Raw genomic sequence first — 17,837 nt, forward strand, 5'->3', positions numbered from 1 at the left:
TCTTGGAGGTGACAGAGAGCCTTGGGAAGTGGGAGGCATCAGCAAAATAGAATTCATGTCACCTTTTTGTGGGAACATAGGATTTGTAGCTATAATCAAAGCAACGCTTTTATGTAGTCCAGTATTCTCTTTCCAAAACTGCTGAGATTTGGTTATTTAGAGAAAGGTAGGATGAAACTGCAGGAGATAAATAGTAGACAATAAATCTGAAGATATTAGTTTCTCCCTCATAGCAAGAAAAAACCTTATATTTTAAATATATTTTTTAGTACAGTTACATCTGTTTTTCATCCTGGGCAATTGTAGTTCCAGAAGTTTTTTTGTTGTACTTATAAATATCCAATCTCAATTTAATAATAATTTAATTCTTTTTCTCAACAGAATTTTTGGCCATTTCCAATCAAAGTAATCAGGAATATGCTTTATTTTATTGGTTTTTAATTTGACAGTTTGAATTTCTCTTGAAGTTTTCCTGGAACTTTTATTAAGGCATGAACAGGAGAAATTCTCCTCTTGGATTGTGTGTATATAAATATGTACATGTGTATAGATGTATTATTTTGTCTACTTCCATCATGTTCTTTCTTGCATTGGTGCTGTATAGCACAAAAAACAAACAAAGGGCCATAAATAATACACACACATTTCAAAGTTGCTGTGGAAAAGTTTTTATGTCTATGTGTCTTTTTGTGTCTGGGACAGGAATGACAATGAAATGGGAAAGAATAACCTCCATCCTTCCTAATGAAAGCTTCCTTGGGCCTGGGCTGGGATTGCTTGAAGGGCATCATCCTTCAGCCAGTGTTTTGTCCATTCAGCTTGTCAAGAAAATTTCTTCCTCCAAAATGGATTCTGTTAAAGTTTGTTTAATAATATAACCTAAAGAAAAATATGTCAGTAATTTTCATTCTTGACTTTGCAGCTAAATAAATTGCAAGATCTTCATCCCTTGCCTAAGATAATTTTAGAATACCGCCAGGTGAGCTGATATTTTTTTCATTGAAGCAAAATTTGGCAAGACAGATACCAAATTCATAGTTAAATAAATATGTTGGCTCTAGTGAAACTTCATTCAAATACTAATTTGAAGTCAGTATTCTTAAGAATTTTAAATTTTAATGGTTATAGTTGCTTGCTCCATGTTAGATTATAGCTAGCAAACAACTTGTACAACGTTGCAAAGACAATTGGAAAACTTGACTGTTAAATTTGTGTAGTGCTATAAAACATACTTAGGGCAAAATGTCTATTGTTTGAGTTCTGAAGAAATGCTTTGCATAAAGTGAAAGACATAACTGTTTATGGGGAATTTTGGGATGACAAGCCTCCTGAAAATCCTAAATGATCTAGTTAGTCTGCTCCCACACTTAATCATTAGGTTGTCAATGAATGAGCTTCCAAGAACTAAAAAAACAAAAAAAAAGTTTAAAAGTTTGTGGGTTTGTGTTTGGTTTTGATTTTTTTTAAATTTGTTTGTGGTTTTTTGTGTGTGTGATTTTCATGTAATTTATTGACCTGGGGACATAAGATATAAAATAATAAATCCCAGTAATTAATTTAATAATATCTGCAAAGCTCTGTCTTTAGATTATAACCAAGCACTTACCTAACTTACAGGAGTAGGTTAAGCTGTCAGTGAGTATAAATCCATTATTTACTTGGATAAAGCTGTCTTTAAAAAAAAAAAGGCTACAAGCAGAATGCATTTGGAAATTAGGAGCTTTAATTTGAAAAATCCCTTATTTTTGTAAGTAAACATTTATCTTAAATTTTATGTATTTTAGGTTCATAAGATGAAATCAACTTATGTGGATGGACTACGAACATGCATGAAAAAGGTAGAAATATATAAAATAACTTGTAAAATCCTAAAAAGATGTGAAATTATTGCAGTGTTTACAGTTTAAGAACTTCTATACATGGAAAACTTAACAGTATTTCTTTTGTATTTTCTTGCTTTGATTGCAGTGAATTTTTATTACTGATACTTATATTAAATAAAATATAGTTCTACATCTTCATTCTTTATTTTTTTCTGTTTTTCACTTTACTTGATTACAGGGATTCATTTCCTCTACTTGGAATCAAACAGGAACTGTGACTGGCAGACTTTCGGCCAAACATCCTGTAAGTGAGGTTATTGGAAGATTTGCATTTTAATTGAAATGAAAAATTAATATTACTTGTACAAAATATGTAGTATCTTTAATACAGGAAATGTTTGTTTTCATGCAAATCTAGCAGGTGCTGTATTGTATCTAAATGGTGGACAGAAAAAGCTTATTAAATGGGGATTTTACTGTAGGACATCTGTTCTTAGGCATATTTTGTGGTGTCTGTGATTAGAATTAACATTGTTACCTGTAGTAGAGAAGTACAAGAGCCATGCATGTACCTTGGATATTTCTTGTCATGAATTCTGGTGTTCACTAAGCACTCCTTGTAAAGCATCAGTGAGCCCTGGAGAGTGGGTATTACAGAGAGGAAAGGAAGCTCTCTTCTTCTGGAATTTGGCTTCAGGCCTCATAGCAGCAAAGGGCTCAGCTGGCAGTGCTGGTGCTCTGGAAGTCTCGCTTATATGTCTGTGACACCTGGGCTCTTTGTGCTTCCTCTCTTGTCTATGATGGTCTCCATGTACATGCCTGAAACGTGTTTTATTTGACTTTATGGACTGCTACAGGCTTGGGTTACTTTTTGTTTTTCTTTTTTTTTTTTCCTTTCCAAAAGTGGCCTTTCAAGGGCTTACTTGAATGTGTTCTATGATCCCATTTCTCTTGGTGTTTATGATACCCACTGACCACTGGCTGTCGGTCAAAGGCCTTTGTGTTCCCCTCTTGTCACAACCCATGGCTGCATGGATGAGAGTGCAGGACCTGGTGTGGGACAAGACTGGGGCTGCAGAGCTCCAGGGGCTCGAGGCATAGGTGACAGAAGAGCAGAAGAAAAGTAGTGACTGTCCATCTGGGGAAAGTTTCTGTTTGGTTTAACCATGGCCTTTTCTGCCAAAGACCTGCCCTGTGTCCCTGTGGGTGACTGGGGACAGAAGCAGAGATGGGACTTGTCTCAATAAAGGCTCGAGGGAGTCTGTGAGGCTGTTATCCTTTTAACTTGTGCCCCAAAGTGTTGTCAGTTCCTATCCACACAGATTTGGGTACTGCTTATCTCTGTGCAGGACCCAACCTTAAGCTTCACAGATACAAATGGGATTAGGAGGTTTCTGCAGGCTTGGAGAAAAGCCATGGTGTTCCACAGCTCTTTGTGGGAGCACAGATTTAACCTTAATTTGTGAGCACTTTGCATGGATGGCTGGTGTGGTTCCTGGCAAGTCCTGCCTGGAACGGTGACTTTGGGTTTCTGACAGGAACCTGTCCTGGGGAGTTCTCACCCTCACCACACTGGTGACTTCCTTAGCTTTTCTTTCACCTGTCTTCACAGTTCATGTTTCATTTGCATCTTCCTACCCTCATGGTACATATTTCCACACAATTTGTCATCAAACAATTTATAGGAAGTGCTTATGCTTTTTGCTGAGTAAAAATCAGTGTTTAGGATTCTGAATTAACAACAGAATGGGGAAGTGTTACTGCTGCTCTCGTTTCTCATGCACCCAGATGGGAAAAAGTGAGAGGAAGAGATGATCATGAAGGTCACAGTTTGCTGAATTCTCTGGAGTGATGCACAGGCATTTCCAAGTCAGAGCTGAACAAACAGCTGTCTTGAAAAACCACATACAACACAAAGTGCCCTTAGGCCCATCATAGTAAAAAGGACATGAAATCTATTTTTCTTAAAAGTTGTTTTTCTTCAAAATAATGCTGCTAAAGTTAGCATCCAGGGTTGCCTAAGGCTGGCTTTTCCTTCTAAGGAAAAACATTGGCATGGCTTTTTTTGTTTGAAATGTTTATGGAACTTATACCATCTGTTTCTGAATAATTTATTGATATGGAAAGATATACTGCAGTGCCCAGTCACTTTGCTAAGTGTTAAAAGATTGGTAAGGTTCTTGCCAGAAATCATAAATATTGGAGATATTTTTATGGTTACTATGATATTATGTCAAATTTTAGCTGAATTTTTTGCTGAGGCAATTTATTTTTAACTGTTTTAAAATGCTTTAATAAGTGATTAAAGCAAAAGATAAGTGTGAATCACATTCTTTGAAAATTCAAATGGAAAAACATCCCATATTCTGCAGTGCTTCTGAGAGATTGGACTCCTAACAAAGATTTCTTGATCTTTCTTTTGTTTTGTAAAGAGGATGGATCTATCTGTCCTCTGTCCTTTAAGCCATTTAATGGAGTCCAAGAGGGATTTACTTGTAGGTTTGAGGGGAAATGACTAGACATTGGATACAGAGCAGAATTTCTTTTTTAGATAAACTCTGTCATCTTCTTTCAGACAGTTCCACATTTGATATATGGATGAGGTATATTTTTGGCTTTATGTGGGTTTTTCTCAATAGATAAGTTTATTCACATGAATTTTTATGACTTTTGTGTTGTAACAACTTAGAGGGGGTTTCTTAGCAGCACTTTACTTCAGTGGCTCTCCATGTGTTCATCTATTTTAGTTTAACTTTACACTTCATTTCTTCTCATTTGGTTTCTTCCTGTACAAAATGGGTGCTGTATAAATCATGTGTTTTTCACAAATAACTGTTAATGTATTTTTGCTAAACAATAACATGTATTATTGCATTTGATCTTGCAGTCTCCTGTTATTGCATTGTAGATGTCTATTTGCTACTTTTGGAAAACTTGAGTATCTGAAACCTAAAAGTAATTGTAAACCCTACAAATTATTTTCTAATGTATCCACGTGCTAGTTTGTTGGGTTTTTTTTCTCTATGATGGATTGCTTATGACTGTTAGGGGAATTTAATTAGGTTTATTATTTGAATGTGTTATTTTCAAATTGTTTTTTGTGTAAGTGTATTAGTCTTGTCTACATTAGGGTGCTTTTTGATTATATTACTCATAGATAACTTTTCTCTTATATATATTTATGACATTCATAAAAGCTTGTTTATGTTCTCCAAACCCACCTGGAAATATCTCTATTCAGTCTCCCATGTTTTAAAGCAGAAATAAGTTGACACAAATGGAAAAGCATAAACCCAATTAAGACCAAGCCCCTTTCAGAATGAAAAGAGAGAAATACTAACTTGAGATATAAAGATTGCATAAAATTAGATGTTATAATTTGGTTTAAGATGTAAATTTCAGTGCTAGAATCAGATATTCTGTGTTAAGGTTTCTTTCCTCCAGGCTTCTGCAGCAGAGAGAACTGAAATGCTGCTAATGAGTTTATGCTTCTCTACTTCAGAAGATGTTTGTGTCATTAAATTGAAAAGCACAAAGTGGTGGGCTTCAGGGAGCATTTCCTTCCTTTTAGTAACAAAAAGTTATGCTGAAGATAAATAAAAAATTTTCACCTTCTTGGAGAAAGTGGGAAAAAAAAGTATTCCTGCCTTTCCTCAGGAAAAATACTTTTATAGCTTGTCCAAGCAGGCAAAGAAATGAAATAATATAACCTATGAGTCAAAGAAACATGTTAGCCTATAATTTGGAAATCAGGAATGTAATTTTGAAAGGGAAACTAATTAGGGCATATTAAATGTTAACATGCTTAAGGAAGGATCATAAAGAACCTGAAATATTGCATATATCTCAATCTCTTCAACAGATATAAGATTTTCTGGTGGTGAATGCACAATAGAGAATTGCATGCTTGTTTATTAGAAAATGAGTGTTGCAAGTAGTGTTTGGAATATGAATAATGAATTTAGCATCTGGTTTTCATTCTAAGGGGAGAGACTCCCTTGAAGTAGAGGCCCCTCTGAGCAATTGCCATCCAAAATGAGTCTGTTCTCTCAATTAACTTAGCAAACCAGTATTTCTGATTAGCCATACTGTATCCGTGTTATTTCCCCTCTGGGCTGTTTTTTGGAGTGAAAAATGTTCTAATTTTCTCTGAGATAAAATGGAAATGTGGTTTTGGCATAGTTTTGGGATTCTGGACAGTGTGGATGGGATGCTGCTTGTTTGTCTCCCTTTTGTAGCACAATCCCAATAGGTTTTCCATTTTGGCATCCCCACATGTGCAGTCCCAGCAGGGTGGTCTGACAGAATTGTGCTACCAAAGCTGTTGTGGCAGCTCCAAATTTCAGGCATTTTGTCCAAGGCTTTATTAAGGCTGCAGGCTGATGTGTGCTACCATAAATATTCTTTTTGGAAGTTTGAAGTCTGTGGTTACAATTGGATTCCAGCAGAAACAGGATGTTCTGCAAGGTGTTCCAATAGTGATGTGATTCTGTGCTGTCTTGTTTTATCCCTGCCCCTTTCTTTCACAGCTTTTAGAAGGTTTGGCAGAGGCTGGTGCAATGTGAGGAATCAGACACCAAGTCTGGGAGCAGGAATATTTTTTTTTTTTTAACCCCCTCCCCAGAATGAGCCAAGGCCTTGGCTGCTTTTGAAACTGCACTGATAGGAATAAGATTTTTGTAAACTTGCTTTCCAAAACATTTGCTTTCCAAATACATTGTCCAACTGAGAAGATTATTTACTTAAAATGAAGAAATTATATGGGCCTTAGTTTTTCATTGATCTTGGAGTGTGTTTTCTATTTTTTTTTGAAGTATGTTTATTGGAAAGCACTGGGGATAGAGGCATGTCAGACACATTACAGGTTCATATAACACATCTTGTCTAAAGCTTCTATAATGTCATCTAGGCTAACAAAATCAGTTTTTGGTAAGTATTCCCTAATGTGGGCTTTGCTTATAACGAGGGTGGGTTAGCAGATATGAGAATGTGTCTGTTCTTTCTTGGGCCTTTGAATTAAAGCAATTTAATGTTGTATTTTCTAGTCAGTACAAACCCCTGTCACTCAGATGAGCTGATGTGCAGTTAGAGAAAGCCAGAGGGTGCTTGCTGATTGTTGTGGTTGATTGGTGTTCTCTGAGCATCTTTTGCATTCAGAGCATATTTTTGTGCCATATTTCTTTTCAGTGTGTTTATTCCAATACTCTTGAGTCATATGGTGGTTATTACTGCACTAATAGCACTAAAATAGTATCTCATTTTATGAGTAGAGTTATGATGTTTTTATAGCCACTTTTGTTGTTGCTTAGCTGTTGTTTTCTTTTAAGTGATCTTAATGAAGGCCTCAAGAAACTACATTTCCAGTGTTGGAGACAGAAGTTCTCTATTTCCTCTTCCTCACTCATCACAGCTGAAGTTCTATGTACAGTTTAAGTACAGGAGAATTGTACTTAAAAATGAGTGAATGGGCATGTTGACAAGACTTTGGTCCAATGACATTTCCAGGATGAAATTTTACACTACCTTAACATGGCAATAGAAAGTTCTTAGGTATCACTGTGGCAGCTGTAGTGTGGAAAGTCACTGTTGGTCACATTGTAACACTCATATCTGATGCTCCAGAACATCATTGTCTTGGTTTATTACCCAAATGCAGAAACAAGGTTTGCTCTTTGTTCTCTCAGCATCCTTTTCTATGATATATGCACATCTTTGGCATTCTTTGTTCTAGTGCTCCTGATTTGTGTAGATTCATTTACCTCATGGTGAGTGGGTGTATCCAATACAGGGACAACATTTTCTAGCATAATTTGGCTCACTAAAGCTTGTAGCATCATCTGGGCTGTCATTCTTTAAAACAAGCAGTTCAATCCTGTCCTCTTGTCTTCTGTTTGGGATCATCTTTGCATATATAATTGTTCTGTGTATTATTTAAAGAAAGGTAATGTGCAGCTGGTATAAATCTGCTTCCTTGCAGTAATAGCATAAAAGATACTTGCATGTTGTTTATGCAGGATAAGGTAGTCTGTCATTATTTCTTCTACAAACTAAACATAAGCACAGAAATAAACAGAGCAATTAAAATTGGCTGCTCAGAAATGAAAGATTCTATACAACTTGGAAAAATATCAGCCAGAGTATTTTTAGCACATTATGAAATATTGATATGGAGGCTGAAATCTTCCTTCACCGTCCTTTAGTTTCTGGCAAAAGAAATTCTCACAGAAGCTTAGATTTGTAGAAATGGGGAAAAAAATGTTCCTCTAAAATCTTCCTATGCTTGAGAGATGACAGCACTGCATACTTCCACTTGTTTCTTTAAAATTAGAAGATAATATATTTCAATCCAGTATGTATAAATTAAATTGTCAGCACTGAGCATTTACTTCTATTGAGTGGGCATTGCTAAGGTTGTTGATTATATGCTGATTAATTTTATCCTTTAAATGACCTTTGCCAGTGATCTTTTGGGAGTGCTCCAGGTAAAAGCCAAAGCTGTGATCATGTTTTAGAAATTCATCTTGGAATAAAGCTACTGCCACTGCCAGGTTATTTTTCTCTATAATATGATTGGAGCACAGAGCTAACGAGAATCAGAATTAAAATCATCCTTGCTAAAAAGCTTGTTTTGATTAATGTAGCTTTTACTACCTTACAGATTCAAAGGTGTTTTAATGTAAAGTAATTATAGTAATATCTATTACTGGAAGTATTCTGTTACATGAGTTAGTCTATGCACTTTGGGGTGTTTCTTGGAATTGTATTAAGTCTGATTCCACGTAATCTGAGAATAGTTTAAGAGCAATATTAGCATGGAGTTCAGCTTGCAAGAAACAATTAGTGTCATTCACTGATGTCTGTAATAGTCATTGTTCTGCTGCTGCTTATCCATTCATATTTCAACTCCTGTCTGGGCACTTCTCTTGTGCCTGAGGCTGGCATGTGCAGCATCCCCTAATGTCCCCACTGGTCACAGTCACTGGGCCTCTGTAAGCTCTCAGGAGTTGCATGGAGCCCATGTCCTGCTGAGGTAATTTTTACTGTCCTCATCCATAAGACATAAGATTGCTGAATCTTCAGCAATGTGCACAAATACATATGTGATCCTTATATTAAATATCTCTGTGTCTATTTGTTCTTAAGTTTTCTGTTGGAACTTCTTGTGAATTGATTAAGATTTTAGAAATTCTGCCTGATGGTTTTTTTGGTTTTCATATGAAGCACTCCATTAGAGGGAGTTTTAGACATACACTGTAGGAACTACTCAGAGCTTGGAGACTTATGTTCTGACAGGACATTTAAAATAAAAATCTCAGACACACAAATTATGTCTTGTCTTAGAAGCTCTCAAAAGGGGGAAGTGTTACTATATTTCTCTGATGGCTGCATTCCTGTTTGCAAGGACAAAATACAGTCTTAACTCCGTCTCAGCATAGATTTCATCTTTGAATAGAGCAAAAGTATTTAAATAGTTTATTTTGCTCTGTAGTGTTCTTCTACTGTACAACTGTCTTCCAATTTGTATCTCGGAAAAAATTAAAATATCTGAGAGGTCTGACAAGAGCGGAAATGAAAAATGATTAAAAATGGTTTATAGGGGAAGATCAAAGGTTACATAGATTGAAAGAGACTTCTTGTCTTGGATGGACTAGGTTTCACATGGTGATGATTTTCCAAAGCTTTGTCATTGGCATTCCAAAGAAATTCAGGAAAATTATCTCAGTAGCTCTACATTCCTATTATATTCATCTTTCTCTGCTGACAATCATTTTTATTTCTGTGTCATTAATTTTCCATTAAGTGGAAAATTTGCCCATTCTTTTATTTCCTCAGCAACCTTTCATAAAGCCTCAGGAAACTTTGTGCAGAGTTTTGGATATGGATGTGCTCTCTCAAGTTGGGAACAACAGTGGAAAAAAAACCAGTGGTTTGGATAACAGTTGCTGAAGATGGACAGAACAGGACAGAGCTCATCTTGCTGTCACCCCTGTGGCCTTGCTGTCCATAGTTCTTCTGTCCCAGCATGACCATCCTCTGACTCTTGGGAATTTACAGTTAAGGGCCACCTCTGTAAAGTCAGGGACTGTCCTTTCCTCACTGGAAGCAAACAGATATTACTTAGGTTTCCTTAACTCCTTCAACCAGCCTCCTGTTCACAGCCTTTTAAGAGGAATTCCCTGCTAACATATGGTCAGTAAATTCCTCAATATGTGGAACACTCTTGTTTGAGATGCTAAATTTTACCCTTTTCATAAAACAACTGTTCCATCTTTGCTTTTAACAGTAAATGCTCCAACCTGGAAATCTTGTAATTTTTTGTGTGGTTAGAGGCCTGGTATTTGTATCTATGGACAATATTCCCTTGACACTGTTTGCTTTAAAGCTATAATATGCAGCTAATCTAAAACTATACAATATTTACTATCCCCAGCTGCCACTCAAGGAGTTATCTCTAAGCCTTAGCACTGTTTTTTTCCACCAAAACCAAGTCATATCTCCTTGGGGTTCATCCCAGAGTTTGATCTTCCCATATTAATGAATATTACTGTAACAGAGCTAGTATTCTGTGTATAATTTTCTTTCAGGAAAATAAAATTAAATAAGTAATAAAATATAGTCAGTTTGTATATGGGAAACAAGCAGTCTTTTTCTCTTGAAAGATACAAAGAGCTGTATTTATACAAACTTCCTTGCTTGCTGTGCTAAGGTGAAAATTTGTTACAGAACACAGATTTTAATCAAATCAGTGAGTAATTTATTTTTTTCATTTTAAAAATAACTCATCAAAACCTTTTTCATGTGCTGCTAAATCTTTATTACCTGAGATCATTGTCAGGTCTAAATTTCAAGGAATATGGCAGAAAGATAATGAGTTGTAGAAAATCAAACACTATTCTTAGAGCCTACTCTCTGAAGTAAGAAGTCACGAATTTTGGTTGCCCTTTTTTCCTTCCTTATGCTCACATCTTTCAAAGCTGATTAAGCTTGTGGGAATGGGATGAATAACTTCTAAGTTTCCCACTTGTCTGATGTCTAAAAAATCTTGATAATTCTTTGCTGCTGGTAAAGCAAGAGGGTAGTGCCTTACCTTTGATTGATTATTCTCTGCTGAGAAGTGTAAACTAGTACCAAAAATGAAGGAATCCTTTTCCAGAAGTCGGTGTGATTCTGTGGTTTTTGACAAGGAAAGGAAAATAGATGTCCTTAATTTTCCCCAAGCCACTAGATGGCGATTGCAGACAAGCCAAAGTTTGCTAAGGAATTGCTGTACCCATCCATACCAGGCTGGCATTGCTATGGTGACTTTGTTCCTTTTCCTATTTTCTGTGTTTATTGAGATCCATGGCATATTTTAAAAATTAGATCTTCAGACTGTCTTGAAATTGTGTTTCATATAGAAGTCATAAAAATAGCTGTTTATTCCTTTAGAACTATTAATTAATGCTAGTGTGGGCAATAATTAAATGTGGCAATTTTCCAAAAGGTTTTTTAAAATTATTTTTGCTGTGTAATTTCTCATGAGTGAGTTGCTTCCAGCTTTGGAGGTGCCAGATAAATTGAGTGAGTTTGATGTTGTGAGTGGCCTCAGGACTCAGTCTTTCATTCTGCATTGCAAAGGTGCTCTCTAGGCAGGGTGCAGTTTTCCTTGCTAGTTCTCCAATACCTCTGGCCTTTAACAATGGAGCAAGTGAAGTGTTGATGGTCAAGGAAGCAGTTCACTGAACCTGTGCTTAAATTTCTTCTCAAACTGATTAAATGAGATATGAGAGCACAATTTATCACCAGGTGTGGTCCCATTTAGAACAATGAAAGACAACTGAAAAAGAAGGAAAAGGAGTGAGAAAATTTTGAAGAAGCAAATAAACCAGAGGGAAGAGTAAAGAATAACAAGAATTAAAAAAAAGGGCAATTGGAAATTAAAAAAAAAAGGCAGATAAAAATGTGTAATGTAAAGCTCAAAGGAGTTGTCACCCAACTATCTACTAGCATTGTAATGAAGTCTGGTCTTACAGACCAAAGTCTTGCTTCTGCTCTAAAAGTATTACAGTGCTAGTCATCAAACACATGCTGTGGATTTAAAAGCTTACTTTGTGTTTCATTGTGTAGAGCTGAGTTGGTGTTCAAAGAGAATACTTGTGGCCTAATTATTCTAATAAACTTTCTGGAGAAGAAGTTGCTAATAGAAATCACAGGAACTTTTGACTTGTAATGCTTCAGTTTTTGCTGGAGTGCTACATTTCATGAGATAAACTAGAATTTTGCTGCTCTGAACTTTTTCCAAATGGAAAAGAAAATCTGTGTATTTCTCAAGTATGAGGAAATAATTGGTTTCCTTAAGCAACATCTATTAGAGCTATTAAATCTTCAAAGATCACAGTCCCAATAAATGTTATTGTTTACAAGAAATGCAACTAGCTTTTGCTCTTTGTTGGCACTGGTAGCCACTGTAAAACAATAATTAATTCCTTTATTTTGCTCTGGTGATTGGCACTGTGCCTCACTAACAGCAGGTGGGTTGGTCACCACATCAAAGGACATGTACATAACTTTACCTGTCCAACTCCTTCCTTCTATCTGTTTGGTCTAACTCCGTGGCTATTTTTTAACTTCCCTTGTGACACATCCATCCTGTATACATTTATAAATGGGTATTCTTATCTTAGTAGGAAGTTTTGTCTCTGTTCTTATTTTTAAGTAAGCTCTTAGAACAGTGAGGGAATTAGAATCAAATGCCCACAGAATAGTCAGCAGCCACCTCTGTGCATGCCCATTTATTTCAGTAACTACCTGTTACATTGCTTTGCTCCCCTCCCTGCAGTTTGTAGGGCTTCAGAATGACATATTCCATAAAGCTTTAGAAATGCAGATCTGGGTAATTATAGATTAGTGAGCCATTTTCCAGTAAAAAAAAAAAAAGCTTATAACTATTGATGCCTTTGTATACAGACATGGATGTGTATTCTGAGAGTCACTAGGGTTGACTGAGGTTACTTGTTCAAAATAACAATTTATAATATTAATAATGTAAATGGGGAGGAGGAGAGATGTAGGGATTAGCTGAATCCCTATAAAAAACTGAAAGGGGAATCAGAGTATAGGAAATACAAACAACAACCCTACTTGATGTAGAGTAAGAATTAAAATGCACCACCAGCCTCTGTGATTAGGTGAAATCTAACTTCACTGACTTCAAAGGTAATTTATCCAATATATGTCTGTATACTGTAGTCCTTGGAAGGAACTGAAATAATATACTGGTTTTAATCTAGGAAGGAATGAAAATATCAGTGGCAAATGAAGATACAGAATTTTGGTTACCAGGAATAGAAAGCTCAACAGAGTTGAACTGACTGAGAAGAAACTCATAAAACTGGGGAACTGCTTGTTTGATTTTGATTAGGGATTGTTTCATTGGTAATTCTACTCTCCTTGCATATAGTGACTTTCCTTATGGATTAGAGCATTGCTTATTGAGGCTTGAAGCTGTGTTTGTGAGGCTTCAGCCAAAATCCTTCAGTTCTGAGCCTCCTTGCCAGGACTGCTGGAGATTGTCTATTGAGGATTTGAATATCTCCAAGGGTAGAGCTTTCAGAACTTCTCTGGGCAGCCTGTTCCAGTGTTTGACCACTGACACAGCAGAAAAGTTTTTCCTACATTCAAGTGGAATTTCCTGTAATGGTTTCTGATTGTCACCTCTTGTCCTGTCATTGGGCATCAGTGAGAAGAACCTGGCTTCATCCTCTTTACATGCTCCCATCAGGCACCCCAAGGAGAGGACAAGGATCAGTCTCTGCCTGCTGGTGATGCTCTTCCTGATGCTGTTGGCCTTCCTGAGTACAAAGCTCATTGCTGGCTCACCTTCAGCTTGTTCTTCACCATGATCCACAGGTTATGTTCTGCAGAGCTCTTTCCAGACTGAGAACCCTGTGGGACCCTGACAGCCTGTGTCTCCAGCTGCCTGAGGTCCCTCTGAATCACTCATCTGCCATGTCAAGCACTGCTCAGGGTTTTGGATTGCCTGCCATCTTGCTGAGGTTGCATCAGTCCTGTGATCCAGGTCACAGATGGGGCTGCTGGGCCTTATTTGCCCCTGGGCTGCTCCAGCAGTGACTGACCTCCAGCTGTGTGACTGACCTCCAGCTGTGTGACTGACCTCCAGCTGTGTGACTGCACCTTTGTGCCACTCACCAAAGCCCTTTGGACCTGCAGTTCAGCTGGGTTTCAGTCCACCTCACTGTCCACTTATCTAACTTGTACTTCAGCAGCTTCTCTGAGGCTTTTATGAGTGAGTGTTTTGAAAGCCTTGCTGGAGTCAAGGTAAACAACATCTGCTGCTCTCCCTGCATCCACAGAGCTGCTTTCTGCATTGCACAAGGTGTCACTGCTTAAACATGATTTCCCCATTCTAAATCCATGGTGACTACCCCAGATCATCTACTTGACTTTAATATGTTTGCAGATGTTTTCTAGGTTTATTTGTGCCATCATCTTCCTGGGAACAGAGGAGAAGCTCATTGGCCTGTAGTTTTCTGCATCTTCCTTTTTATCCTTGTGGAAGATAATAGTGACAGGTGCTTTCTTCAGAAATCTCCTCTGATCATCACAGCCTTTCAGACCTATTGAATCTGGGATTTGGGCTTCATCTATCCTTCTATCAGTTGAAAGCTAATTTTGGATTACAGTGTTGTTTTTATATGTTTTTAATTTTTTTTAAAAATAATTCTAGGACTTTCTTGTTCATTATGTACTAGAATAGCTTAATCTTTTTTTTTTTAACCCTTACTCAGAAACAGTAAAGAGAGGTATTATAATAGTTAACTTTCACAACCATCTTTTCCACCACACCTTTTCAAGCATTCCTTCTTGTCTGTTGAAACATGATTTTTCAGAGAGGGCAATTTTGTTTCTTTGTATGTTCTAACAAGATGTGGATACCCTTTTCTAACAATAGGGCATAACATTCACATCTCAGATTGGATGATCTGTGAAGTTTTTGCAGAAAGACTTGAAATGTACACATAAAAACAAAACTGCAGGTTATATTATGTAGCCCAAAGTGGTGGTGATCATGTGCCCAAGCCACATTAATTTTCCACTTTTGATACAGGAAAAGAGTCACCTGACTCAAGCAGAGGAAATCTTGATATTTAGAAGACTCTTGTGAGATTGTCTCCTTATTTCTCTATTCCTTTAAATATCTGGATTAAATGAATTTAATAAAATTTGATCTAAATATTAGAATACCTCACCTTCAGGGGAACCTTAGAACAACTTGTCAGTATTTGTCTTATACAGATAGGTTGAACTATCCACCTGGAGATTCCTGTCCTGGCTGTAGATTCTACCCTCAACAGCCAGTAGAGGTAGAATCCCTGGCTGTAGAGGGATTTTACACAGCCTGTTTAAACCAGCAACTTGCCTAAAATTAATTAATCTAAAATTAGATGAGAGGGATGTGCTAAACTATTCCAATAGCTTAAGGATGAACATTACAACACTCATGTTTCTTGAGTTACCTCTTTTCCAAAGATCTAGTCAAATTATGAGGTGTTAACTAATTTACAAGTGAAAAGACATTTTGCACTTGTAATTACTTACTGGTGTTTTCCAGAATTATTAATGACACTTTTAAAACTGAGTTTAAGGTAGACTTTGTTCATATGCCCTCAATGTAAATAAGATAGCGATGTAGTGATTGATTTTTACAATGTTGATAGATTTTGAAATACTTTTTTTTTAATTCACTTTGTTCACGATTTTGAAGCTAATGAGACAAGGAAAAATATCAGTGAGAGTAACTAGAAACAATTTTAACCTGTGCTGGGAATTACCTGATTAAGTACATGTCACAATACCAGTGTAGAGTCAAATGAAAAGCCCCTCTCCGTCCTCTGTTAGAATGGTTCTATAAATCAGAGTTAAAATCTATTTAAATGTGTGTAAAATTAGGCTCCCACATTCATTCATGCCCAGGTACATAGTAAAGGACTAAATTTTCTAAATTTCTGAGGATCTACTAGATTCCATGGCCACTTGGACTGCATATTATTCATAGGAATGGTTCTCCCCAGCTTCTCATTACTGGAAATCAATAGCTGCCAATGGGAGTGTTAGTTTTGTGTACAGATTAAATAACTGCTTGCTTCAAAAAAGGGTTTTAAAATATGCATTACCATAAGCATTGACACAACTGTATTTTTAAATGTTTCTAGAAACTAAAAAATAAAAAAATCCAGTTGGCAAGTGTTTCTTCTGAATATTGATGGACTGAGAGCAGTGTTGCTAGTTTTTACCCATGCTGTGAAAATATTCTGTATTTTGTGTGGTATTTTCCTATCTCTCTCTGTAGGGTGCTGTGGCAGGTGTTCAACTTGAATACATTTAATTGTACATCTTTAAGGGTGCTACTAATGCTAGGAATGGCACTGTTGTGGTTTGGGGGTTTTGTTCTTTTGCTTCTGCTTTAGATTTCAATAGCTTTTGCTGTCTGATTACATCCCTCTTAAGTTTAAAATAACAATATTGAGTTGAAAATTGCATAGAAAATGATCATTCTGATTTGGAAATTATATAGCACTATTCCCACTCCCTGAACTTTCAGTGTTACATAATATTAATATGTTCCTCTAATTCCTGAACCACTTGCAAATTAATTACATGGAATGACAAAATCAGAGCTTGATACACATTCTCTTGTCATGTGTTGCTTTTCTAGATAAAGAGGCATAAGGGCACAAAATAACAGCAAGGAGTTGTTGTGTGCATCTTTGATGCTTTACTGGAGGTGTATGAACCCAGATCTCGAAAAAAAATCTGCTGCTGATCCTAGACCTGCATGTTGGTTGATAAAATTAGCTCTAGTTTTTAACCTGTACTGATGTGATGTAGACAATAAATGGCTCCTTATTTATCATGCATTTGAAAAAAGTAGAAATAGATACCAGAAAAAATCTTAGAGGCTGAAGAATATTCAGCTCCTTTAGCCTGCAGGCAAGATTCACATGTGTTCTTTTCTCAGAAGTAATGCAATATAACTAAAAGACACAGGTTAAAACAAGAAGAAAATTCTTTTTTATTGGATTGCTAATTATCTTCTATGGTGCATCCCGAGATTAGGCTTTGAAATGGCCACAAGTGAGTAATTGTTCTTAGAACCTTCCAATTTTCATGGAAGCGTAAATATTCAAAAGTGTATACAGATGCAGAGTGTGAAGATTCCTTGGAAGGCAAAGTGGTTAATCTTTCTTATTATATGGGGAAAAGTTGTTGGCACTAGTACCACTAATGCTGGTAATAAACTGTTCCTAAACATATTTTAATGAATTTTTACTTACTAAGCATTTTTATTCTTCCTGTTTGTAGAACATTCAGGGTATCTCTAAACATCCAGTTACAATTGCAAAGAAACAGTACATAAAAGGTAAACTGTGTTTTTATTAAGGTGAAAAGACAGTTTTATCTAATTATTTTACTGTGTGGTATTACATTTTGAAGCAAGCTGATAGGTCCAGCATTAAATATCAGATGATCAATGCTTTGTTATACATTAACATTTAAACCAATTACTTTTTCTGGTGGTTCCTGAAAAAAATATTTATTGTTTTAGCACTGAGTTAAATAGTTACAAGCTTTTAGATTTATTTTGCTTCCCTCACTTTTTCCAAATGAAATTATATATTTTAAATATCCTAGGGATGATTTTATGTGTTTAGCTCATAAGGCTTTGCCTGAGTCAATGTTTAAGCTGGGCCATTTTAATCATACTCACAACTAAACACCAGTAGTTAGTCAGATGTGTTGTTTTTGATAACAGATGTGTTAAGGCAGATGATTTAAGGCAGATGGTTCAGAGAGAATCAAAGTGAAGTCTAGAAAAGCCTGAGCCAAGTGATAAAGAGAGAAGCCCACAGTAGCAGACTCCAATATAAGAAAGGTTTTGGAACACACATTCTCCTCCTGGAATGCCTGCAGCCACAGCTGGGCAGTGCTGCTCAGTGTTTCTCTGCTAAGGGC

At 36.5% G+C, this 17,837-nt stretch overlaps 1 protein-coding gene across 1 annotated transcript in view; it reads left to right on the forward strand.

Moving 5' to 3' along the window:
- The window catches only part of POLN (DNA polymerase nu), a 90,287-nt gene that overhangs the window by 19,158 nt on the left and 53,292 nt on the right, over positions 1-17,837 (forward strand). The window contains exons 12-15 of the mRNA XM_054633648.2: positions 923-979; positions 1,785-1,838; positions 2,062-2,127; positions 17,187-17,244. Of these exons, the coding sequence (XP_054489623.2) occupies positions 923-979; positions 1,785-1,838; positions 2,062-2,127; positions 17,187-17,244 (235 nt within the window). The remainder of the gene's footprint in view (positions 1-922; positions 980-1,784; positions 1,839-2,061; positions 2,128-17,186; positions 17,245-17,837) is intronic.

This window comes from Agelaius phoeniceus, chromosome 4 (genome assembly GCF_051311805.1).
Source record: "Agelaius phoeniceus isolate bAgePho1 chromosome 4, bAgePho1.hap1, whole genome shotgun sequence".
In the NCBI taxonomy this organism is placed as follows: Eukaryota; Metazoa; Chordata; class Aves; order Passeriformes; family Icteridae; genus Agelaius; species Agelaius phoeniceus.